The 26,576-nt window shown below is 36.3% G+C and overlaps 1 protein-coding gene and 1 long non-coding RNA gene across 2 annotated transcripts in view; one reads left to right on the plus strand and one right to left on the minus strand.

Annotated features, from left to right (window-relative positions):
* The window catches only part of ZNF407 (zinc finger protein 407), a 344,407-nt gene that overhangs the window by 18,124 nt on the left and 299,707 nt on the right, over positions 1-26,576 (plus strand). The window contains exons 2-3 of the mRNA XM_055798527.1: positions 8,805-13,673; positions 19,512-19,626. Coding sequence (XP_055654502.1) covers positions 8,840-13,673; positions 19,512-19,626 — 4,949 coding nt within the window. The 5' untranslated portion in view covers positions 8,805-8,839. The remainder of the gene's footprint in view (positions 1-8,804; positions 13,674-19,511; positions 19,627-26,576) is intronic.
* On the minus strand, positions 1,654-8,790 carry LOC129784007 (uncharacterized). The gene is made up of 3 exons (XR_008746269.1): positions 8,348-8,790; positions 7,799-7,884; positions 1,654-6,884 (listed from the first exon to the last, which is right to left on the minus strand). It is a non-coding gene; the product is annotated as an uncharacterized LOC129784007 (long non-coding RNA).

Here is a 26,576-nt window from a genome sequence, read left to right on the forward strand (position 1 = left end):
CAGGCATGTAAACATGTATATTCCAATGAGATTATGTTCTAATTGATAATAATATCAGCTGTCATTTCTGTTGATATGCTTACCAAAAGAACATGTAACACTTTTCTATTTGATCTGCTTTTTTCAGATGAAATGCAATTACTTCCTTGTGTGAAGTGGCCACCAGGTGTCATCAGAATACTTTAATTTTTATTAATTTCTCCTTTTCTGTAGAAGCATGTGTACACTTTGTACTTTTCTCTGGAAACTTTGTTAACCCACCGCACAAACAATCTTAAGTGCTTATGTTACCTGTTCAGCCAAAAACTCGTGCAACTCCTTTCAGCTGAGCTGCTTGGATGGGCAGCTGACAAGAGGAAAACAGGATGTGCAACACTGAGAAGCATGTGCATACGTACACGCACCACTACATGCATTCTTTGCCTCAGTAAGTTAAAAGATGGTGATATATACAGTAAACCAAACCATGTAGGCCTGATTTACGTTAGTAGGATGTCATTAAAGAGCTACAGGCAAGGCAATTAAAATGATTACTCAGAAAATACTAGTATTTAAAATATGTTAAATTTCCCTTTCTACTTCCTACCATCTTCCCTCCTTAATGCCTTTTCTTGAGTTTTGGTGTCCTGATTTTACACTTAATATGTATGTTCTTGTTGTTTTAATTAAAGTTTTATTTATTTCATTTAGCTGTAATTTTTTGGCATACTTGCATTAATTGTGGATAAAATACATTCCATCTATTAGCAGCCTACCTTCAATTTAAAATGATATAGGTTAGGTTCTTTTCTTATATTCAGTGAGCTATGGCTCAGTGAATACCTGGGTAATAAATATCTGAAAAATGCTCAATATCTTATTTTAATTTTTTTTATTTTATAAGAAATGAAGAGAATATTTCAATGATTAAAAATCTCTTTTTTTACCCCCCTTCTTCCCTGCAAGAAAAATATTGCAGTTTTTTCTAGTTCTGACTTCCCTTCTGCATCTTGGTTCAAGTAACTCAAAGAATGGGTTCTTGATTCCCAGCCAGCAGAGAGCTAGCTGTTTGTGTTGGCTTTTAAGCCTTCTCAAGCAGTGTCAGTAGACAAATGCATCCTAGGCTGTGATGATGGAGGCCTGTTGTTGCTTTTTGTATGATATGGTAGTTTAAAACAAGGGGCCAACAAAGCCATCTTTTTTTGTCTTTTAGGTTTCATTTTGAACACAGGTTAATGGAAATTTAGTAAATCCTGGCAAGTGTTAAACACCAGAATAGCCACTTAGGAAATTCATACTCCTTATATTTTAAAGGAGAAAAGAGTCAGGACTTCTAGGACTGGTTTTCTAGGGTAAAAATTCTGAGAGCCAGTTTGCAAGTAGCAGCAGTTTCAACTTAGTTTTATCTTTTGCTGCCAAAGTGCAGGAACAAGTTAAGACTTCCAACATTTTTTTTCAGGTGTCAGTGATAGTGCCTGTGTACTTCTGATGAGCTCCAGTGTGGTCCACTGTACATAAGAGCATATTACAGCCTATGACAGAAAAGAGATTCAAATTGCATTTACTTTTTGCTTCTCGCTATTTTAATTGGTGAAGTTGGTGAGAATTGCTTCTTGCATGAAACCATGTCATTCTGAGAATTCCCACAAACTGTGGGACTCATTACTGTATGTGAAAAATGAACATTTTCTTTCCTGAAAGTTTATTTCATGGACCTGATAAACTCTAAAGTGTTTTGAGAATACTTAAACAGTGCTTTTCATCCATAAATGTCACAGTCTAATATGAATACGATCTTTCTTGGATCCTCAGAAGTTTCTATTGAATATTTTTGTTGCTATTATATGTATGGCTAGCTCTGGAAATAGTCAAAATTCCTTGAACTTACAATTCAAAATATATGGATGTTTTTAAATTTTTAAAAATTGAGATTGGTTATTCAACAATTTTTAGGAGATACTAGTGCATTTCCTCCTATTCACTATCTTGGACAGATGTACCTATTGATTCTGACAGCACTTGAAATGAGCGTGCATCCATGTCTTTCCGTTTTGACTTCCTCTTCAAAGCTGAAGAAATCAGTGGTCACTGCTGCATTTAGCAGAATTTGGCTTTTTGTCAAGTGAGTGGATGATGAGCTATGGAGCCTACCCTTCTTCTTGTCATTTTTCTGGTGTGAATTAAAGAATATATTCTTTATCAGGAATTCGTAAGAACTTCCTTTATGTTGGCAATTTCTGCCCATCCAGAAGGACTTTCAGTGGTTTGGAAGCAGAAGCAAGAAGCATGTGAGTAGTATGGCAGAATGCGTTTTCCTGTGATGTTGTTAACAGTTCTTTTGGCTGTTTGCGAGAAAATGAAGTTAATGGGTGTAGATAACTTGTTTTCAGGGATATACAAGTGATGGCTTGTCAGAGGGTTCTTTATTTTGTTACTTTAACTATTGTAGAAGCATCAATGTGGAAATTTCAGTCTTTAGTCTTTGAAAGCCTATAGCTTGTTCAAAAGTCTCCCAAGGAGGTTCTGGTGCTTTACAAAAATGAGTGGTTTTGTATGAAGAACAGGTTCACAATGCAAAGCTTGAAGTTCCAGCATTCTTGAGCTGCAAGGGAAAAATACATGTTTGTAATGGATAGCATCAAATACTCCTCAAAATAAAGGTTAACTTTGTTCTATTTGAAGAAATAATTGTATTGTCTTCTGTATTCCGTTGCTGAGGAGACTGTTCTCTTGGATTGGTCTCTGTGGAGGAAGTGAGGTAACTTCCTAAGGCCATAAGACAGACATATGATTTGATTTAGGAAGGATGTTATGCCGTTGAAAATGAGAAGATGTTTATTTGACACAAAGGTCGTATGTTGAGATGGGTTGTTCACATTCAGTTTTGTGCAGGCTATTTAAGGGGCTCATTAAAATTATTTTGCCTCACTGTATCCATGATTTCACTGAAAGAATTAATTGTCTGAAAAAGAGGAATTTTTACTGGAAAAAAAGAAGAAACTCTGTTTTCCATGTGTCATACCCTTTACAAACACTGCAGGTTAGGTATTGATTACTTGGATACTATATTACTCTTACTGAGAAGTACTTTGAGAATTCTAATGCCAGAATTAGCATAAAAAATAAAAAACAAGGTAGAATTTAGTACTTGAAAATATACTTTCTTTGTGTTCTTCTGTACACATTCCTACCCCTTCCCTTAGCGAGCTGGCGTATGAACAAAAAGAGAAGTAAATAAAATTGTATTGAGCATCAAGTTAAGGAACTTTGCAGTTCATTACAGGTTTATGGATCATCACTGAACTGCTTGTTCTTTTGATCTTAATTTATGATTACTACTTTCTAAATTTCATCTGAGGATTAGGGCAATACACGTCTTACTTTGAATGTCTTAACTGCACTGTCTCCACCTTTTGGCATAGAGAAATTCTATACTATTTTTTGGACCAGAGGAAAAAAACTTGAAAAAAGTTAAACTAAAATGTTTTCTCTTTCCATCAAAGAAAACATCTGTCCACAAATGACTGATGTTTTTGTATAGAACTGTAGCAGATACTATATCAATGTACAAAAAAAGCTTTGCAGGAAGAATTCAAAAATTGGTGGTGTTACCTGGTAAAAAATGGTGGTAGCAGCTCAAAAAGTGGTGTTTTCCCCATTTTTTGTATTCATTTTCTTCTTTATAGGTAGTGAGATGGTGTTGAATTGTGACTGTGGAACATCTTTTTAAATTTGATTAAATGTTGAAACAAAAGCTCCACGATTCTAACTTTGCAAATCCCAATGAATGAGAGAGGAGAATCTTTAGTTATATTTGTATCTGTGACACAGCTGAAGTATTGTGTATTATGCACTTGTGATTTAAAAATGTGTGTATCTCCTCATATATTCTGTAAAGATTTTTAATTTTGGCCTATGCAGATGTAACGTGTGACAAACATTTTGCTTTCGAAGATCTTAAAAACATGTTCCACCTCTTGGATACTTGGAAAATCATTGAAGAAAAAGGCATTATGTTAAAGACTTAGCTCCTATTTCCAGTAGAATTACTGAGCTTAGCTTTTTCTGTGCAAAAATGTTGAGGCCACAACAGGTTTCTTTCCAAAACTCAGGAACAGCAGTGTGCTGCAAAGAACCTTAAAATGCATTAGGTAATGTATGACTGTCTCCAAGCAGAAGAATTTGTTAACCTGAAGCTAATGTGGCAAATTAATTTTTGGTCATATCCTTTAAGAATCTGTTCAGCTATACTTGATTTATATGAACATTAACAAAAGATTTATGTTACAAAAAGTCAACCCACTTTTGAATTAGAACAGCTTCATTTTGAACATCAAATATGATGTTAAGAGAGTGCTGTTTGACAGAATTGGGTTTTAAACTATGGAAATACTGAAGATTTGATGGCTGTCTGCTTAGCTTGGGCTTGATCCTGGGCTCTGCCATTCTGTTGTGTTGTACCTGGCAATACCATCAGCGAAGCCTTGGAGCCTGTATAAATCTGTTTGTGTTTATTTACGCAATACATTAAGCGGTTAGGTTTTGTTGCACTTTAGATGTTAGTTGTAAAGATGTAACTGGTATCTTTAAAAGGTGAAGGTACAAGAAAAGGCATGAGAGCTTGCATCTTAATCGTTTTTAGTCCTGTTGGTCCATGACTACGGTAGTTTAAGAGCTGTTCTTCCCCGCTTCTGCTGCTGTATGAGTTTGCCAGCGTTAGATTGATATCAAAAGGCTTACTCAGTCACACTAATACACAGGAATTGGACTTAAGTGTGTGCTTAAGCTGCCGTGGCTGCAGAAGGTTACTTGTTGCATCTAGAATGTGGTTTTGGTTACCAGTTGATTTAATCAAATTCCAGATGCTGATTCTTTGCTCCTGATGACAATCCCTGTGCCAGACTAAGGTTTGATCCGAGATTAATTTTGCAAAAAGGAACTCATTTAACTTTGTGTGTCATGCGGTCACTGGGACTGTGCAAACTCAGAGTGCTGTTGATGCCTTCTCTGAAGCATTGGTTCCTGTATTAATACCAACTGTAGGCTAGCCCTTAATCAGTACTAGTGGCTTTGATGAGAACGGAGGCGAGTTGGCTCATGTAGGCTGAGGATTAGGACCATCCAGATTTGTGACTAGATTGTTGCTTTACCATTGCCCTCCTGTCCTATAGCAAATCTGAGAAGGGGCTTTCAGGAGAGCTTACAGCAGAGAAAACACTAGAGGCTCCTTTTGCCTAGAGGAGGCTTATGGTGTGCTGAATGCGTTCTTCAAGTAGTGATAGTCATTTGTGCAATAATCCATGCAAGGAAGCTGAGAAGAGGCCTGCCCACAGCTTCCTTTGGGTGTGAGGCAGTACTCTCCCATCAAGGAAGCTGAGGCATGTGCTACTGAAATTGTGTTAGAGACACAGCTGTGTTACCTGAGCAAAGACCATAGTGGGGAGAAACAGAGACGTGGTTCAATGTTGTGGTCTAGATCTTGTCTGAGATGTGGACAATGGACCACAGCTCAGCAAATTGCTGACCATGGTCCCAGCAAAAAGTAGTGACAGTTGCCATTAAGTGTTTTACCTCAGAAGATTTGCTCTTGTCCTAAAGGCAACTTCAAGAGAGAACTAAAAGAAATTGAAGGCAATTTAATTCCTTAGATTAATTAATATAGGAATAATTTTAGAGAAACAACAGGAACTGACTCATAGTTGTTTTCTTGCATAGAAAATTCTTTCTGGGTGATGGTTTCATGAAGGTGCATACTCCCATGTAGTGATATTTTGACAGTTTGTATGGAGGTGGGACAGAGGCAAATCTAACTGTAGGAAGGGTTTGCAGGGGGAGATGTTTTTCATGAAAATTCAGGTGTGAGGTAGAGATGAATCTTATAAAGGTGTATAGTTAATTGTTACTACAGCTAACTTACATTGTGCAGCCGAGGAGCCATTGCTTTGGTAATACTTGTTATCAGTTGTGGGGATAGATGTGAGGCTGTTGACTTCATTAGGAGTACTGCCTGTAAATGGAGTGCATCCTCAGTCTGCATGCTAGGAGTTTATCATGAAATGAAGACAGAGATAGGTATCTCCATTTGCTGTTGACTTGGAGAGCTGGAGGAATTAGTCTAGAAGGTTGGGGCATAAGGTCTCTTTGCCTATTTGTATTACATGTATCACTATTTTAATTTCATACTGAAATTATTGGCAGCACCTATGAGATTTGTGTTTTGTGTTTTTCACTTGCCTGGCAACTAGCTTGTAGTTGTGACTACAAACAGTTTACAAAGATAAAGTAAGGGAAATAGATTTTTTTTTTCTAAGCACTTGAAAAAATCCCTAATTGGTGCAATACAGTTGAGTTGAAGACAAGGTTGGATGCCACAGCTGAGGTTGTGATCCTAGATTTTTGGTGGAGCACAGAACAGGAGGAACTTCTATTGGAGAGTTAGTGAATAAATGCTGAGAAGTAAGGCTAACCTGCAGATACTGTACGCAAATAATCAGCCATGTTTTTTTGAGGTGTGTGGAAGGCTAGCAGAGATTAGCTGAATCTGCACTTGTGTGGCAGAGACTGCTGATACCTGCCTCTCAGAGCTGGGGAGCATCCACCTCCTATGAGTACTTTATCTTTGGCTGGAAGTAGCTTGTGATTTCTGTCAGAGATTGATCTAGGTGTGACAGCACTTTAACATTTAAATCAAATGACAGGATGGCGTGAAGTGTGGCAGAAGAGGGTATAGTGTGGAGCCACCAGTCCCCTACTTATAAATATGTCTTGAATGTATGAATTTTTATCAATGCAAAACCCCCTAATTATCCCGATACAACCTTTGATAGCGGAAATTTCCAGAGCAGGTATTAGTTCACTGCTGGACAGGTTCTCTTATAAATCAGATGGCCTGAGAGGAAAGTGTCCTATAAAGAAGATGGAGAACTGGTTTGAGATTGAAAATTGTCTTGTACAGCAAAGAAAAAAACTGCTGTTCTTCCCTAGGCCATGCAAGGGAAGTGTGGTCAGGTCTCCGTGGTGGGCTGGGAACCTGCTGGGGAGGTGCAGCAAGGCAAAGGACGCACAGCTGCTGCATACAATCGGTTAAGGATGGACTTATAGCACTCATCACAGAAGTAATTTATTGATATTTCCCAAGTTATATAAAAAAAAGCTGTACTGCGCTTTAACAACATAATTTTCATCTGATCTTTCTTTCTGTATCCCAAACAGTGCTCATAAACCTTTTCAGGGTAAGCTTGCACTTCAAAGGCTTCATCTTCCACTGCTATTAATTGCTGTAGCATTTTTGAAACTACTGACAATATGCTGACTTAAACCATCTGAGAATATAGACCCGATTGTTTTACATCTGACTAATGGTGATAGTTTCTATCATGTTTAGTGAACAAAGAAAAACAGTAGTGTATAAGAATCAGAAAACCACAGTTAGAGAAGCAATATCTGGGTCCTCCAAAGGGCTGTTGTGATCTGGAGGTGGTTATTCTCTTGTTATGTAGGTATAGCTAGCTTGGTATAAGTTTGGTTAGTACTTTAGCTCTATGAGTAGCCCTACAGTTGAAAAACTGTTCAATATATACAACAACTGTGCACTCAATTCCTTATAGGCCTTCCATAAATTATTAAGCAGAAAAGCATTTTTTTTTACTTCCATAGGTAATAAGTCCAACTGATTTGAGTGTATTTCCTCAATTTAATATTTTCTTACTTTGTCCTCAAAAATAAGCATTTTTTTTTAGCATGTACTTGAATAGTTTTTTGTACCCTGTGTTGTCTGTATCAACACTGCAATTACTTAATCTTGTCAGAAAGTACTTACAATTGTGGTCATGGCCTCATTCAATGGGTAACTGAACAAAAAACTGGATACTTGGGTCTGCAGCAAATTGATGTTTAAATCATAGTCTAAAGCACAATAGATAAACATTTAGTATTTAATCATCTGTTAAAATGAAATGCATTCTCAGTTCTCAATTGCTTCATATCAAAATGAAAAGGTAATAAATGTCAAGATCTGATTTCCTACCCCCATCCCTCTTATAAACTGTGTTGGGAGCATCGGTTTTCTAGTGGTGACATCTTTTTGGGAGCAGGAAGGTCACACTGGGCAGTTGAGCAAAAGCTTTTGGTAACTGGATTTGGATGGTTAGAGTTTGTGCTGAGGTTCAAAGATGCTGCCCTTCTCTGGGTGGCTGTTTCATTACCCCCCTCCTCCACCTGGGAAATGAAGTTTTAGAGGATATTTTAGTAATGATGGGGAATTATATTTGAGGCATATTCTTTTAGTACATGGCTCTATCTGTGTTTTCCCTCTTTCTCTTCAGCAGGTAATCTTAAGCAGAGGAAGGAAAAAAAGCTTCATACTTACAATGTTTAACCTTGTTGTTGTGGTCATGACCTTTTCCTCCTTGGAGCTTTTAAATTTGAGAACCAGGATTCTAGTTCAGGAAGAGTTGAACATCCCATGGCTGGTTCCCTGAAAGCTGTTAGTGTTTCATGTTCTAAATACTCTTCCAGAAACAAAGGTTAGGCTTCTCTGCCCAAGTTCAAGCATGTAGTAAAATGACTTGATTACATGAAAAATATGGAAGCTAGTGCTCACTCACTCGGTGCTTATCACAGCGAGAGCTCTGTAACCAAGTACCTAGCAGTTGGTTTGAGTTTTAGATGTCTTAAGTTTAGACACCATGCTGAAAATGTAGCCTCGTATCTTTCATTGTGTCTGTCTTTCTGCTGTGATTTTAATTTGCTGTATTGCTTCTTTTTTTTACTTGAGTCTTTTAACTTGTGTGTAAAAGACTAATAATAACTCTTTTCTTTTATAGGTACTAAGCCAAATGACCTACAATTGATAATATCAATGTTAAGCATGGATGGGGCAGAAAATAAGAAGAGGGATGATGTTGATGAGAGTTTACAAACTGAGTTGACAGAAGATTGCCAGAGAAACACAGCAGGAGAAAATGCTGGATGTGACTCTTCATTTCAGCAGAAAACAAGGCTTATGTCAGATGAAGTGGTCAAGGGCCTTGAAAAGAAAAGAAAAGAGAATGGCACGAACAAAAGGGCACTGTCAGAATCACCAAACCTGGATGCTGTTGAAATAGGCAAGCCTGAAAATGAATCACCAAACCTGGATGCTGTTGAAGTAGGCAAGCCTGAAAATGTCTCCAGAAAAAGAAAGTGGAGTTCTTCAGAAGACATGAAAGATACTGAAAGGAAATTGCACAAAATCATAGCTGAAGAAGCAAGTAGTGTGGTAGCTGGAGCTGTAAAGAAGGAAGGATTTGCTGGTTGTCTTGATGATGATATATTTAATGCAAATTTCCTGTGCCTACATTGTGATTTCAAATGTGCTGATGGTGCCATATTGAAGATTCACAAGGAAAATAAACATTCACAAGAGGAGCCAGCTGCTGTTCCTGATAACTTACCATCTTCAGAAGAAAGCAGTGTTGGCTATACAGTTGGAAACACAGAGAAAGACCTTAAAGGCAAAATAAGTGATCTCTGTTTACCTTCCTGCTCTGATATAGAAAAACATAAACGAGAAAGCCCCTCTAAACAATCCAAAGAGCAAACATGCCCTCACTGTAGTTGCACAGCTGAATGTATTTCAACATTACATACACATGTTAAACAAGACCATGAGAAATCCAAGATATTTTCTTGTGATCTTTGTGGTTTTCAGAGTGCTGAAGAAAATCTCCTAAATTCTCATTTCCTTGGCAAGACGCACCTTCGACGCCAAAATCTTGCTGCACGGGGAGGACTTGTACAGATATTGACAAAAAAATCATTTAAAACCCAACAAACTACTGCAACCAAAGAAAGGAATGTCAGAGCAAAACGTGCGACCAGCAAATTAAGGGCAAGAACTGTTGATGCAAAAGAATTAAGTGTTTGCAGAGCACCAAAAGGCTCAAAAGTAAGCTTGTCTAAACAAAACGATTGCACTGAACTTGTTGAAAAGATACCATCTTCAAATGTTCCCACTCAAAAAGACGATACTATGACCGAAGAAGCGTTGCTTTCTTCCAGTGTACAAGGAAATTGTGAAGTTTGTACTGAAAAACTAGAAATACCAGGACCCTCAGAAAATATCTTGAAGAAAACAGAACTACCTCCAACTACCAAAAAGCTAGTTAGAAGTTTAAACACGACAAGGAGATTTGATAGACGAGAACATAAAAGAAATGTTGTCTTGTTAAGGTCTTCATTTGGACAAAGTAGGTCTTTTAGATTAAAAAGGCAGGTTAAAAGAAGGTACAGCTTGTTGGGTAAGAGAGGCAAGTCTGAAATTCTGAGAGTACACATGAAGCATATCTCCAGCACACAGCTTGAACCTGTTGATTCAAGCCCTATGTCACATACAGAATTAGAAGCAGATGCTGAAAGTAATTATAATACTCCCTCAGAAATTCAAGATCTTACTGAAGATAAGCCAAATACCCTTTCTTCAAGCAGTACAGATACTAAAGATTCTGATGTTAAACTTACTGCTGATCATGGTCTTCTTCATACTTGCATTAACTGTGGTTATGTTTTTCAGAACAGAAGAAGTTTGGAAATTCATGTTGCAAAGCTTCATACAAAAAGGATCCAGTTTCATTGTCAGATGTGTAGTTATTCCTCTGGAGTCAGGGAAGACATGAAGCAACACTGTCAGGACAGTAAACACCAGATGGGTGGTTGTAGCTTTAATTGTCAGCTCTGTTCATTTACCAGCCTGAATGTGATCGGCCTTCGAAGTCATATGAGTGAAGTGCATAATATGTCCCATAGCTGTCCAACTTGCATTCTCTTTTTTCATGTAGAAGAAGACCTGATAAATCATCAAAAAAATGAGAAACATGATGGTTCATTATTTCAGCAAGCTACTCCATTGAGTAACTGTGATCAGACGTTGCAAGTGATAACTTATGGTGACCCAGTATCAAACAATAGCCAAAATCTTGAGAAGGAAGTGGAAGCACCAATGAAAGCAAAACCTCCGGAATCTTCATTCATAAATCACAGAAATGAGCTAAAGCATTCTGTTCTGAATAAAACCCAGTTTCAATGTAAAAAGTGTTTTTATAAGACGAGATCTTCCACAGTTCTTACAAGGCACATAAAACTCCGACATGCACAGGAGTATCACTTCCTTTGCAAAGCATGTAATCTCTACTCATTGAGTAAGGAAGGAATGGAGAAGCATATCAAAAGAAGCAAGCACCTAGAAAATGCCAGGAAAAACAACATTGGACTACGTTTTGAAGAATGTATTGAAAAGGTTTGTGTTGGTGTTGGTGGTATTAAAACAGTGGTGGATCCTTCAGTTTCTGGGAGTGGGAATATAGAATTAGATAAAGAAATTATACAAGTTTCATCCTCTTCTGTGGAAAACATACCGAGAAATAAGGAATTTGTTCCACTTGATCAAAGGATTGGTGAAAATGAATTGGTTTTAGCTAATGCACCCAAAAGAGGAAAACCCAAGGGCACTATTTCTAGGACATGTACTCATTGTGGTCTTTTGGCCTCCAGTGTCACAAATTTGACTGTTCACATCAGACGAAAGCACAGTCATCAGTACAGCTATTTGTGTAAGATTTGCAATTACTACACTGTAACCAAAGGAGATATGGAACGCCATTGTGCAACCAAAAAACACAAAAGTCGTGTTGAAATAGAAGGACGTGGAAAACAGAACTCGGAGATCATCGTTAGCCCTGAAGGAGGTAATTCTGAATCCATGAACAAGAAGGTTAATAGCCCCATGACTGCCTTCTGTGAACATGTTGAGGATGGTAGCCAGTCATCAGATTTGGAAAACTCTGTCTTAGACAATCAGGAAGTTGAGCAAGGAGATGCAGAACTAAAAATTGTAAATGCCAGTAGGCTGCCAGATTTGGAGCATACTAGCAATCCATTAAATATAAACCAACGTATATTTCTGGAACCAGCAAGGGTTACTCCAGATGGTGACCCATGTTTCCAGAGAAGAGCAATGGGTGCAAATGACAACAAGTGCATACACTGCAGCTTCATTGCTCATTCTTCATCTTCTTTAGAGCTGCATGTGAAACGAAAACATACAAAACAATTTGAATACTACTGCATGGCTTGTGACTACTATGCTGTTACTCGCAGAGAGATGATTAGGCATGCAGCGACAGAGAAGCATAAAATTAGAAGAGAATCTTACGTTTATTCTTCTTCTGGGGAGGAAGCAAGCACAGCAAATACCACTAAAGAAGGCACTGCTTTGTCTGGAGAGGAGCACCATCCCAGTGCAGGAGAATTGAAAACTGGTTTGGGTGAAACAAAATGTGCCAATGATGCAGCAGAAGGTGATCATATGAGTAAAAGCTTAACTGAGTGTACTGTATTAGATGAAACTGCATCTCCAGGAATGCCTAAAAGCAGCAGTTGCCAAAATGCAGTAGAAGGTGAACTTGAAGAGGAGTCTAAAAATGGAGGAGAAAACTTTTTTTGTGAAGGATTTCAGCAAACTCCTCAGAAAGATAAAGGTGTTAAACTTGACAAGGAAGCATCAGTTAAAGAAACAGGTACTTACAAGTTGCAGCAAAGTAGGCATGGGCAGGAGCTGCTCAACTCGGCTGATGATTGCACTGCAGAAAATCAAAATAGATCAAGCAACACAAACCTGAATTCAGGAAAAGGCGAGGAAAACTTGGATGCAAATAGAGAAAACCCTGAAGTAGAGTGTAGAAACACATCTATTTTCAAAAAAATATCACTGAAGAAAAATAACCCACTTGTGCTAACTCTTCCAGAAACAAGTAGTGCAGTAGAGCAATCAAATTTTACTGGAAACATTGGAGAAACGGTACAAAATATACATAGTTTAGAGGGTGACAGAAGTTTGAAAGAGGATCCTACTGGGGAGGAGGAAGAAGCCCTTGTGGAAGCACAACATGAAGTAGAAGTAACTATAAATAACAGTGTTTGGGAGGCAGATGGCTCAACAGCTGAGGGCATGGAAGGAAGTAGTGATGAGGCTTTAGGAACAGTTATCAGTGCTGATGATAAAGGAAAGGCAATGCAAAATTTTGGCAAGTTTGATTCTTCTATAGTGCGGTTAAAAAGCCATCAAGATGGGGAGGCCACTGACCATTCTGCTGAAGGACAGATGTCAGGTGGAGTGAAAGCTAGTGAGCTTACCATGAAAGCAGAGCTTTCCCCAAGTGGTGGGAAAAAGAAGAAGTCAGAAGGAATTTCCCTTGGGGAGTCGACACGTATTCGCTGCGATGACTGTGGTTTTCTAGCAGATGGTTTGAGCGGACTAAATGTTCACATAGCCATGAAACATCCTTCAAAAGAAAAACATTTTCATTGTTTACTCTGTGGAAAATCATTTTACACAGAGAGCAACCTTCACCAGCACTTGGCCAGCGCTGGGCACATGCGCAATGAGCAGGCAAGCGTGGAGGAGCTGCCTGAAGGAGGTGCTACCTTTAAGTGTGTGAAGTGCACAGAGCCCTTCGATTCAGAGCAGAGCTTGTTTCTCCACATCAAAGAGCAACACGAAGAGCTCTTGCGGGAAGTGAATAAGTACATTGTGGAAGACACTGAGCAAATAAACAGGGAGAGGGAAGAGAACCAAGGCAATGTCTGCAAGTATTGTGGGAAGATGTGTAGAAGTAGCAATTCCATGGCCTTCCTAGCTCACATCCGTACCCATACAGGTATGGAAATGCAGTCTTTGCAAGTGGTCTCTTTCAAACAGAGTGAATTATACCATTGGTCTTTTTCTGCTTGTTAATCTCTTTAACATTTCTTATGAACTGGCATTCATGTTGCCTGATGAGCCCCCAGTGAAATTCAAAATTACCTAAAGGGGTGTGAAAATACAGTGATCAAAGGGCAGAGAATGTAAGAACATTTTAAGCGCAGTCACCCTGCTTTTTGTTTCATATAGAGAAATTTCCTTCCCTTTAATCTAAATTGTAACCACTAATTGGTTCTTAAATTTATATAATGAAGCAGTGGTGGTTTGAGAGAACAATTAGCTGTTCTAACTTCCTCCTCCTTGCAGTTGTTTAATATCCAAATTGTTTATTTCATTTTAATTCAGTTCCACTTTCAGCATTACATAATGCTTCAGGATAGACATTTTATATGAGATCATTCCTAAATAAGAAACAGCAAGAGGTTTTTGTAGAAATAAGCTATGGGAATTGGAATTGGTCAGCCTTTTTGGAAGGTAGTGTGTAATGCTGTTATGATGCAGAGGGATGTAGCATCTGATTTAGTTTCTGTGCTGATCACACTTTCAATTCATTTTTATGTTTAATTTTAAGTGGAAAATTTAAAAACATTTTTGTAGAAAAATGCATAAGCTGCAGTTCTAAATTTATGTAAAAATTCACTGTGATGTTTCTATAAACCTGCCATACATTCTTTATTTTAAATAGACAGCTTTTCTAAATCACTGAGCTCTGCTTAGACAAGTGGTGTCTCCATGGTTGAATTTATGAGTGGATTTGAATAATAAATTCACATTTCATTGAACATATTTTCATTAAAACTGTAAGGTTTATTTTACTGTACTTTTAAATAATGGCTTATTATGGAAGCTATAGTTTAAATTCATGCAGTATTTGAAACTTAGTGCATGGTTACAAGGAAGAGAACAAAAAGGTAAGAAAAAAGAAACATAAAAAAATGGTAATTCCTGGCATAATCCTAAAATAGTTTTGTAAGGTTTTTTTATGAAAAGCCAAGGGCATGACTGGACAACAAAGTTTAAAATTAATCTTGGGGAACATGGACATTGTATTTCAAACCTTTCAAAGTATTTTACTATAACTGCAGTATTCATGTATGCCAGTAAGTCACATACTTAATACTTTCAGCATTACTTCTGTCCTGTCAATAACGTAGTTATCTGTATAGCTTCTGCTAATATCCAACTCTGAATGCAGTGTTAAGTCTTACAGAGGGACGCTCGTGTTCACATGGTCAGAACAGTTGTATAAGCCCTTAATATGCCCTCTTACGGCAGATAAAACTGAATAAAACTAAGGGGGAGGATGCTAATGGAGCTCTCTTTAGAATTCTTTATGCAACTGTCTGGTCAAGACATGTTGCTTATAATTGATGTGTCCATTACTTGAATTCTCTTGTAATTATAGTCAATAAGTCTTGTAAATGTGTTAAAGCTCACTAAAAGCATACAAATTCAAGAACAGAGTAAGGCTAATAATTTAAAATAATCAATGTAGGCATTTCAGCACTTAATTTCCCTTGTGTGTTGATAGCTGATCATTCTTAATCCATTAAGATTTATTTAGTCGTTTACAATGCAAAATAGGTTTGCACTGGTCACTTGTGCCATTTGAAAATGTCCACCAGGTTAAGTGCAGAATGTAGTCCATTAGTCTTCCTTGACTATATGTATTAATTGCATTTAAAATCAAGTTAATGTGGATGTGAAAGTGAGGTAACTATCAATATATGACAAAGCAACCCTACTTACATAAGTTACATCATTGATTGTAACATTTAGTAAAAGTTAGTGTACTTTTTAACATCTTGTGTGTAGGTCTTATCATGAAGTATATTTTTATTGTGCTTTTGGATGGCCCTAAATATGCAAAGCAGTAAAAGGATATGTTTCATTTTGCAAGTCATTTTTTGGTGGTGCATATGGAGGAATTATAGAAGGGTTACAGCTTAGAGTTTTATCTGCCCTCTTTCTCATGGCACCTTTATATGCAATGCTTTTCTTATGCTTTGCTTATTCACATAAATAGTAATGCGGATACTTTTATTAATAGTTAATGGGAAGAAGGCTTTCTCTTCCAATCCCTATTTTCATACTTGTCATATTTTTTCTTACAGAACCTTTTCTTCCATCCCGTATCACAGTGAATACAGTTGAATAAGAAACAAATATTTTTGGATTATTGGGAGGGGTAGCAGAGGGAACTGACCTACTCCACCAAGTGAATATACGGTGGCTTATAATATTGGTGAGGCAAAGCAGGGTATTTCTAGCTTCTCATCTGTTCTAGGGTAACACCAGGTACATAATAGGAGCAGAGCTGCACGTTTTCCCATTTATTGTTCTGATTATGTGCTTTTTAAAAAATCTTCAGCATCCAGATGTGCATATATATGTCTATATATGTATGTATGTGTAACCATATCCAACTCCTTGCCTTTTTTTTGTTGAGTAACTGGTGATAGTTCAGTGTGGGGGTGGGAAGGGAAAGTTGTAGAAAGATACAACTACTGATTTCCATTAATAGAAAAATAATGTTTCAAAATACCGTTAAATAACGTAGGAGATTTTCACATTGCAAATGAAAGGGAAGCTTTGCTAGAGAGGAGATAACAAGTAAGTCCATCACATGTTGACAAGTGAAAATGAGGAAGTGTAAAGAAAAATAAAAGTAGTAGAGGTGGAAGACTTTTTAGTTTGCAGTTGATGGAGGTCCCATAAACTTAATTAACAATCAACATCTGAGGAAAAATCACCTGCAACCACATCATCTTTGTTTCATTTCTCATCAGATTTCTCAGTTAATGGAAGGTTTGCTCAATGTGGTATCTTACTCCCCATGTCCTAAACACAGGAGGAAATGGTATGATGGTGTTTCATGCAACTCTGCTCACTTTGCATTGGGCCTGAGCTAGGGACGCAGCTATACTTGCAGGTGCAGATGGTGTTGCCTTTGGCTGGCTTAAAGATAAAGCAGTGATTTTTTCTTATAGTTTTGGGTCTCAATTGTCTTAATGTAAAATAAGGACTTTGATCTCCAGTCTTTTTGCTGTTCACTAGCATGGTTTGTGTCTGTCCGACCTGAACTGTAAAATTTGGTCTATTTTCAATTTGATGGTGGTTTTTGTTTCTTTTTTTCTTTTTCCAGTTCTCTTGTTAAGGGCCTAATTGTTTATTGTTAACATCAGAAAATGTACACTTTGTGTCCAAGCTATAACTTGTGGGTAAAGTAACTTTTGACAACGCGCCCCCCCCCCCCCCCCCCCCCCCTTTTTTTTAACTCATTTGATTGGAAAGATGATATATTGAGAGTATTTTTATCATTTTTCTGGGAACTAAAAGCCAAGCGTGAATTCAATGGTATCATGTTTAACACAGCGTATCAGAACTGTTAAGGTTTGTGACGATACAAGTATGGCTAAGAAGTGGTTAATTGCTTCAGCATTGTTTCAGATCGCCTTATGGCAAATACAGATATTTTGCCCCATTAGTTTAACTCTTCGTGCTATGTCTTAAGTATAAAATTTTGGGGTTTTTGATCCAAGAACATACTGGAACAAATTTGGCACCAGCAGCCTAAAATTGAGTTGCGCTGCCTTTGTTTCAGGTGATAAGTACTAGCTACAGCCTGCCAGCGCTTGAATTTTCATGGAGTTTAAATGGAGATATTAACAGGTATTCAGCTCTGGGTCTGAGAAAGAAATAAAAAACCCTCAAGGCCTCAGTGATTTTTGGATGAGAGCAGTCAATAGAATAATACATTTCTGTATTGTCAGGACACCGTAGCTACGATTGGTCTGAACTTGAGTTCTTCACAAAGGAGTCACATAAATGGAAAACAGCAAAGGTCTTGTATGGAAACACTGTGGGACACCTGCAGTAAGAGAATGAGGAACAAATCTACAATTTAACCAGCAGGAGAGAAACTAGGGGAACACAGGATTGAATCCACATGGTATTTGAATTGTATGACAAAAAAAGAGCAGTATAAACACCAACAGATTTCAAAAATCCTCTGCAGTGTGGCCTTGATGTTATTAATTGTGCAATTAGTCTTGAAGATTAAGTTAAAACATCAACTTTTTATACTTTTTTATTTAATGCAAAGATAGACTTTTTTTATTTGCATGGGCTCTCTTTATAGAATGCAGTGTTGATTTGAAATGTCACCAAATTAATGATTAATTTAGTTTTAGCAGGATCATTTAAATAAACTGGTTTTTTTTTTCAGTGTGATTGATAGAATGTGATTGCTGTTAGCTGCAGTCTCAACCTGCTTTTGACATTTAAACATATAAAGCTGACTAGATATAACCATTCAGGTGCTAAATATATTTTACATCTACTTCCAACAGTAGAAATGGAAGTATTAAGAGATCTGGCTTCATTGTCATTGAACTGTGAAATATTCAACCTTGTCTGCCCGTGCTTAGTACTGTTGACTTTTTTATTTCAGTTAGAAGATTAAAATTAAATGCTTCATTTTTTGTCAGCTTTTGGGAATTAAATTGAAATTTAAGACTCTAAAATTTTCTACTAAGATCCTCAATTTCATCAATGGATTCTTGGAGGATATTCTGTTTTCAAGGGCAAAGCAAAAAGGTTCATTGATCAAGTATGATATAGTGCAACATTTTTCTTATCAGAGCTCTTTATGTATATTTATTAAAGATCACATATTTCATATTATGCTTAACTGTATTGGAAGAAGTACTTCACAAAACATATACTAAACATAATATGGAGACTCTGTGACCATATTGTACTTACTTTTAACTGCAGTTCTATGATTTTGATTTATTGATTTAAGGATTTAATGGTCAGAAAATTGGAAAGTACTACAGCATGCTTTAGAATGGTGTTGCTGTGTAATAACATGGGGACTGACATATGCCCAATTTAACTATTTCAGTAAAAAAAAAATGGTTTTTCCACCCTCAAGAATGGATTGCTGTTAATTAAGATAGACAAATAATTTGACTTTTTGCTGAACTGATGTGGTACAAGAAATAGGCTGGTACTTTCTCCTTGGAGAAATAATTTCAGGGTTCTTTGGTCTGCAGTAGGCATTTAATATTAAAGTTTGTTCTTGAAATAAATAATAGCCAAAATGTCAATACTTCTGGTTTGCAGAATAATCATAAATTCTTGACCATAAAACAGTCATAAAGGCATAATATTTTATCCACTGTATATTCATACATTGCATGTCATTACAGTAGCTAGGTGATGAATCATTTTCTGTGTGTGACAGAACAAATCTGAAATACCAGTGCTAATGTGAAATCTACTCAAAGTTGGAAGACTTGTAAAATTACTTTACTTTAAATATACTTGCTTAAAAACCAAGTACGTTTTGCAGTTTATCTTAATTTCAAGCCACCTTAAGACCATTACCTGAGGTTCAGCATTTGGAAACAGAGAAAGGTGTAGAACAACTTTTGCTGTCTTGTTGAAAGGTTATCTGCCTACTATATTGTCTTCCAAATTTAATGCTTTTTGGGTTTTTTAAATAATAATGAAAAAGAGTAATTTATTATTAAAAGTTAAGAGTACAGTTTCCGTGATCTTGAACTTAAGGAAACTTTAATGAGTAATGTATAGTATATACTGTCTGTGTCCTGGGAGTTATAAATTTCTGTACGAGATACCTTTTCTGTTAGGCAAAAATCTCAAACAGGTTAAATGTGGGATAGGCTTTTTTAAAGGTTATTTTTTTCCAGGATTTTTTATTTCTTTAACCGTGGGTGATACATTATTCTAATTCAACTCATATCTTATGCTAAATTTTACTTAGGATCAAAGCCATTCAAGTGCAAGATATGCCATTTTGCAACAGCTCAGCTCGGAGATGCCAGAAACCATGTCAAGAGGCACCTTGGGATGAGGGAATACAAGTGTCATGTCTGTGGGTGAGTAAATTGAAACAGTCTCCAACATGGTTAACCAGGAGAAGAGTGCAGGATATGCATTGTTTCAGATTTGAAAACTGTGATGTGAGCAAGAGTGGCTAAAATTATGCATGCATATCCTCCTTTCCATTGTTATGGTAAATTCCTTAAATACAGTTATGACATTCTTTTCCCACTTCTAATCCTGCACTGAAGATGAGCAATTTTATGGGCTACAAGGTCAATTTGAACCTGTAATCTGTAAATTGACTAAATTATAGGATGTTCATTCACATTGCCAGGGAGAACTGTAAATTCCATTTAAAGACATAAAAAATATATAATATAGACTTTACTGTGTGGGGTTTTTTCTTTTGCTATACTGTTATAATTTTAGTACCATTAACAGATTTCTGGACTCCATTAGGGTTTTCATTCTTTACGAAAACAAAACAGAAGAATGATTTTCCAACAAACGGATCTAAAATATTGCAGGCATAAGACTTTAAAAATAAATTGAAGTCTTTTATGTATGCTTGTGTTCTTGTTTGTTACCCAAAAAATCTTGTTTTTCTTTTTTACTTAATCGTTATTTCCTCAGAAGGATTGTTCATAATGTTTAATTGTCCTTCAAATGTGTTGCATTTAATAGAAGGCACTGAGACTCCTTAATGCAAAACTAATTAATTTAGCAGAAATGTTTAAAAGGTTTTAAAATGCCATGGCATATATGGTACATCATAGGACATTCAAAGTTGGATTTTAATACCCTAGTTCTGATTAAAAATGTATTTTAATGTTATTATGCTGGAGAAATTAACTAATATATGCATCATATAAAAACATTTTACTCAAACCTATGTAACCTGCTATAGCAGCCTTATGGCTAATGTGTAGAACAGCACAGGTTCAATTAGATGATGCAGTGCACACATGAATGGTGTGGTGTGATGTTGGGGATAATATTCAGCAGGAGTGGGTTTTTTTTTCGCCTTAGTATACTGATCTACTGCAGGACAAAGTGAGTTACACATTTTAAAGGACAAGCGAATGTTAAGCTGAATATGCAGCTGAGTGATTTTCACTGATTCATCTCTGTTTTTCAAATAATCTTGCATGCAGCATTATGAGATACTTTGGATGTTTTTACTCACTTAAGAAAATTAATTGCTGACTTCTTGAAACAAGAAATAAAAATGTATGAGCCTAATTCTTAAGTCTACTGAATATCGGTAGTGGAATAACTTGTGCTACTCTCTATTTTGCAGCATGTTTAAAATGAATGTTAAGCTTGGTAGGCTATTTTATATTTGAAAAATCTTCTTTACTATCTGCTATATGAATTGTCAAGAATTTGGCATGGAAGATAGTTAACAACTACAGAGACATAAGACCGTTTAGCTAAGGCTAAACTCTGTTCCTTACAAGTTGCCAACAAACTTGACAATGGTTCTTTGTTCAATTACCTTAACTTAAACTGAAAAAATATATTATTTAACTATGTTAATTGTGAGAGGAAAAGTAAAAAAATCTCAAAATAGCTAATACCGTATCTTTTATAAAAAGAGAATTAAAATTATTAAGCGCTACCTCATTTTTTCAAAAACTCATTCCTTCACTTCAGGATTGACATGTTCTTAGAATCTGCCTCAGAAATTACACAATTGTCAGTTGCAATTCATGATGGGTATGCAAGAGAGAGAACAAAATGTGTGAATGATTTAAACTGTGGACTTGAATGTTAGTCACTTTGCTAAACTGATTGCTTACTGTATGTTGCTGACACATCATACCTGGTAGCCAAGCAGGTACTTGTTTTCTGTTTGTGTGTCGTATTGTGTTGCTAATTTTCATCAACAACTTGAAGCTGTGCAATTTAGATATGGCAAAACAGTTAACGGAAGTGACATATAGCACAATACCCTGTGCTTACAAAAATCTGATTTATGTACCTGGTTAAATAATCATCACATTTTACTTAATGTACACCAAAAGTGTATTTTAAGAATTATATATTAACACTGATTTAATTGGAAAAGATGTTTTTGTACTGTAGCTAACAGTCCTAAAGAATTGAGCAGGATTTGAAGAAGGAGGAATGACCAGAGCAGTTTGAACCATAGTCCAAATAATGAATATGCCATCCTTATATGTGGAAGAAGAGAAGAAAGTGTAATAGCTTGTGCTGTATTTCTGCTATTTTAATTGAAAGGATTGGGTACTGTAGGTTAAAAAAATAAAGTAGCAACATAAAAAAAAAATAAATTGCTAGGATTGGCTATCGGATTAGTGGCACTATAGAGCATTGGTACATTAACACCACTGACAATGTCAATTCATTATCATTGATGGCTAAATAATCTTAGAAATGCTCAGTGGACCTATTAGTTCCTGAACATAAGCAGCTCATGCTGCATTTCTTCATTAGCTTTAATTGCTATAAATTTTACCTTTTTAAAAATCATGCTTTAAAAGGTGAAGTGATCTTTCAGGAACATTAACTCTGTAATTTTGTCACAAACAGAAGGTCCTGCACTATGTTTTCTTTTCTACAGTAGTTAATATTCTATCCTCTGACTTTTAGATTCATAGTAATAAGCCCTCTGCTAGTTGCAAGGATAAATTGCGTTTCAAAAGCTTTTGAATCTGCTTGGGCACTTTTTAAAGGTGAAATGTCAGTGCAACATCATGGTCTAGTGTGGTCTCAAAATACCACCTTTTTTTTTTTTTTTTAAAGACAAAAATTATCTGGAAATTTTTGTCTTAAAAAAAAAAGCAAAAAAGCTGTATCTGTGTTGTTGTTTTAGGGAGGGTTTGCTGTGTCTTAATATTTCAAATGATCTTCATATTTACATGATACAAAGTACACAGTATATAATTCACTTAGTTGTTGAAAAAGGCAGTAATTTTGCTGTGTTTTATTTTTTTTTAATTGAAGTTCAGGATTTGTTTTTCTTCAGCTGCACAGCAGAAACTAGATGACACAGAAATTGGACACCGCTAATGTTTTAACATTTGGAATAAACAGTCTGCTACTCATTTCCTTATCGCAGATGTGTGTTAATTGTTTTCTTTTCCATACACAAAGCTATAAAATAGATGCCATTATTTCAGAGGTAGTATCTATTTTCTGTGGGTAGCAAACTGCTGCATATTTGAATTTAATATTGAAAGTCTGGATCCGAAATTGGCTGATATCCTGGGTTAGATGAGCAAATGGTGGTTGCCCAGCATTTAAAATTTTTGTTTCACTTGCCTGGTGAAATGCAGTGAAAAGGTTTATCATGCATTTTTCAAATTTTATGTCTCAGGTAGAACATGAAAAATGCATTGTTCTGCACTTCAGATTTTGAACAGAATTTATTAATGTTTGATTTTAAAGTGCATCTACTATTCCTTTGCCTTTTTCTGGCCTTTGCTTTCAGAAACAGATTTTTTTGGGATGTAGTTACGTGCTTCAAGTAAGGGTGGTGGCTGCTTTCTTTTTTTTTCTTTATGACTTTTAAAAAATCTGCTAAGGAGGATGGGTATAAGGTAGGTTTAGATTTTTAGGAAAATTTTCAGTATTTAAAACATGCACATAAACATTTATTGCTACCTACTTAAAAATTGAAAGGACATTTGTAACAATGTCTTTATTATGTTTATTCCATATAAAGCAGTCAAGTATTTTAAGGAATAAAAGTAAGTGTCTCTATACACAAAGGAATTTGGAGAGGGGTAGAAAAGGTTGGGTTTTTTCCTTTATTTTGCTGAAGTAGCTCGTTCTGGTGTTTTGGGGTTTTTGTGGGGGGTTTTTTTGTTATTATTATTTATTGCGGGTTTATTTGCTTTGTTTTGGTCTTTTGGTGGATGAAGGTATTAATCTTTTTCACTTTCTGCTCCTCAGTGCTCTATTTGCTTTGAAACTCTTTTTCCCAATTAATTCTGGAGCTGTTATAATATGTTCTGCTAAATAAGTGTTTTGGTAAATTCAGTTATTTTTTTAAAGCCTCATATCAACAAGCTTTGAAGAGAGTTATAGTGTCCCAAGCATGGAAATAACTTCACTTTTGCTGCTGCTGTTAATGCAAAGAATAGTTCAGAGATCTTAATCTGTATAAAGTTCAGTATTTTAATGACACCGGTTGCTTTGAGAATGTCTAAAGAAAAATACGTGCCTTTATTGAGTGTAGTGGGTAGTAGATCCTTGTACTTTATAGACAAGAATGTGCTTTTACCAGCTGCATCAAAAAAATTGGTTGTACTCCCGTGTGTTGTGTTCTCAAATTTTTTTTAGATTTTCAGATTTTTTTTTGACTGATTACTGTTAATATCAGGCTACTTTTAGTGAAAGTCAGCTCTTAAGATTGCTTTTAGCAAGCAAAAAAGACTTATTCATAAGTCTGTTGGTAGGAGCAGGAAAAACATATTTTCAAGGATGCCTTAATGTACTGTAATGTAAATTAATTATTTATACTTGTGCAGTTTGGGAAATTTAAATAGAAAGTTGCTACTCTAGTAAAACTGTTTTTGTGTGGTATTACCTAGTTTTTGTGCATTAGAAGGGATCTCTGTGTAGATGATTATAATGTCACTTTCTGACCTTTGCAGCTTGAATAATTGTAAATCATTGCTTCATAACGTGTCAGAGAATGTCTGTACTAGGGAATTAAATGGCAGAATATAATAGACCAAATTATTGCCTGTCATGTTTTCAACAACACAGTTAGTATTTGAGTTACACTTAATCATTACGTGCATTAGCAACTTCATTGGAATCCAGCTTCAGGCTGAGCATGAAATACATTACATTATTTAAACCTCTAATGGTAGAAGTCATTTATTTGTGTTGAAGTGTACAACATGCAGAGTTTCATAAAGCAAGGAACACTTGAGAGCTTAATTTATCCAAATCAAAGTCTAAATGCAGATAAACACAAGTGGCAAAAATTAGTAATTTTTATAGGCTGGAAATATTTAAAAATACATGGTTGTGGGTAATTGTAGGCAGCAGGAATAAATTAAAATCACTATTTTTAGTCAATGCTGAGAACTAAAACTGTTGTGTACCTAAATCATCAAATGCATCGTGAAACTGCATTTTTGAATGAACAATTAATTACAGACATCATACCTACAGATGTGTCCAAACAAAAAATATGTATTTGGTTCAACTCTTTAGATCGGAGATAATTAAGTGCATGTGAAATGACTGTTCCAGATCCAGCTATTCTGAGTTTTTCTATCTGCATTTTGCCCGTTTGGTCCTATCATACACTTGTATCTACGTTTACTTCAGTAAAGAAAAATGAGGTGAACCTACCTAACAGCTTTCCAAACTTGCACATTAAATAAATCAATAAGAAAATACTAGAAAAATATATGGAGTAAGGTAACATACGTGTTACGTTATCTTGCCAATTTTTGTTCAGTTATCTATTATATTAGATTTGTGAACTGGCCTTCAGTACATGGTCTTTATTTCTACTACTTAAGAAAACTGCTTCAAATAGAAGCAATTTGCTTTTATTCAGAAAAGCTCCCGGCATCTTCAGACAACTGGTATGGATCCTGTGGTGTGTTGTGCAAGGCTCTTGTCCTGGAAGTCTGCCATGGAGTTGGCTGCAGTTACTGAGTGAGCAGGAGACTTGGGTACAGGTGGTGGCGGGACTCTTTTGTTGGAGACTGGTATTACAATTGATACAGAAAAGTCAGGACCAACTTTCTGACTTAACAAAATGTAGTTTTAGCAGCTTGTATGCTAAATTGGTTTATAGTGATGATTTAGTTGTACTTGCTGAAGAGACAAGGTACGTAAGGGACATACTTGTGAGAGTGGATGTTTGTATTTGTATTGGAGGTGGTTGGGGATTGAGACTAGCACCTGTGCTGCAGCACTTCCAAGCAGTAATTATCAAGATGCACAGCCGTGTGACTATGATATGTGCGGCAGGTGTAACTAGTGCTTTCACAGATGTGCATTTTTTATTTTTAATTTTTTACTTTACTGTAGATTGATTACTCTAACATCCAGGATGTGTGTGTTTCTGTCAGGCCACAAGCACCTCACTCTGAACGGGTCCTCTGAGAGCAACCACCTTCTGTGGCCGCGCAGGGAGGATCTGAGCCCTTCCTGAGAAGGCTGGAGTTGTGACTTACGGGAAACAGCCTGGTGGTGCAGAAATCGGTGTTTAACAGTGCTAAGGCAAGCGGCAGTCCTAAAATTCAGTATACCTACTGAAAAAGAGACTTCTGTCTCTATAATCCGTGGTTCGGCAGGATTGACATAAGCATTGGGAAAGATACTGTTAAAAATGGAGTTCTGCTGGCAGAAGGAGATGGCACAGAAGTTGGCTCAGTTTTGGTTACCATGTGAAGAAGGGAGCCTGAGAGCTGTTGGTGCAGCTGGTTGGTTCTGACAGGGAGAAAAGTTTGCTTGATTAAAATCTTGGTTGGGTTGTTTTCTTGGTGGGCTTAAGGTGCGTGACTTGGATTTATATCCAGAATTCAGAAGGTTTACATTTGCTTTATTTTTGCTTTGAATAAGTTTTGTGTAGGAATTGCATCAAGGTCCCGATTCAGCTGTGATTTTCCGTGTTGCTTTTAGTAACTTTACTTTAAAATTTAGAGGATAAATAACTGAGCCTAATCTTTATCAATGAATACCTCTTCCCTAATACTACAGGGTTTGGTAAGAGAAGCAACATTTTACCCGAAAAGGGAAAAAATAGGCTCTGATTTATGCTTTAAACCTTTTAACTGTAAGTTATTGGAATGTCTTCAATTTTAACCAAATTTAATCTAAGAATTGATGGCTGAAGCAGTCTGTTGGGGCATCTGGTTTTTTTGTGTCCAATTTTACTTGCATCAAATGTATTGCTGTAACGTAGCTTCTTCAGTAGTTACTGCTCAATTCATTGGAACGCCTCAGAATCTCAGAGGATGTGGTGCACAGTGCATCCACATCCTCCTTCACGATTAAATTGTCT

This window comes from Falco peregrinus, chromosome 3 (genome assembly GCF_023634155.1).
Source record: "Falco peregrinus isolate bFalPer1 chromosome 3, bFalPer1.pri, whole genome shotgun sequence".
In the NCBI taxonomy this organism is placed as follows: Eukaryota; Metazoa; Chordata; class Aves; order Falconiformes; family Falconidae; genus Falco; species Falco peregrinus.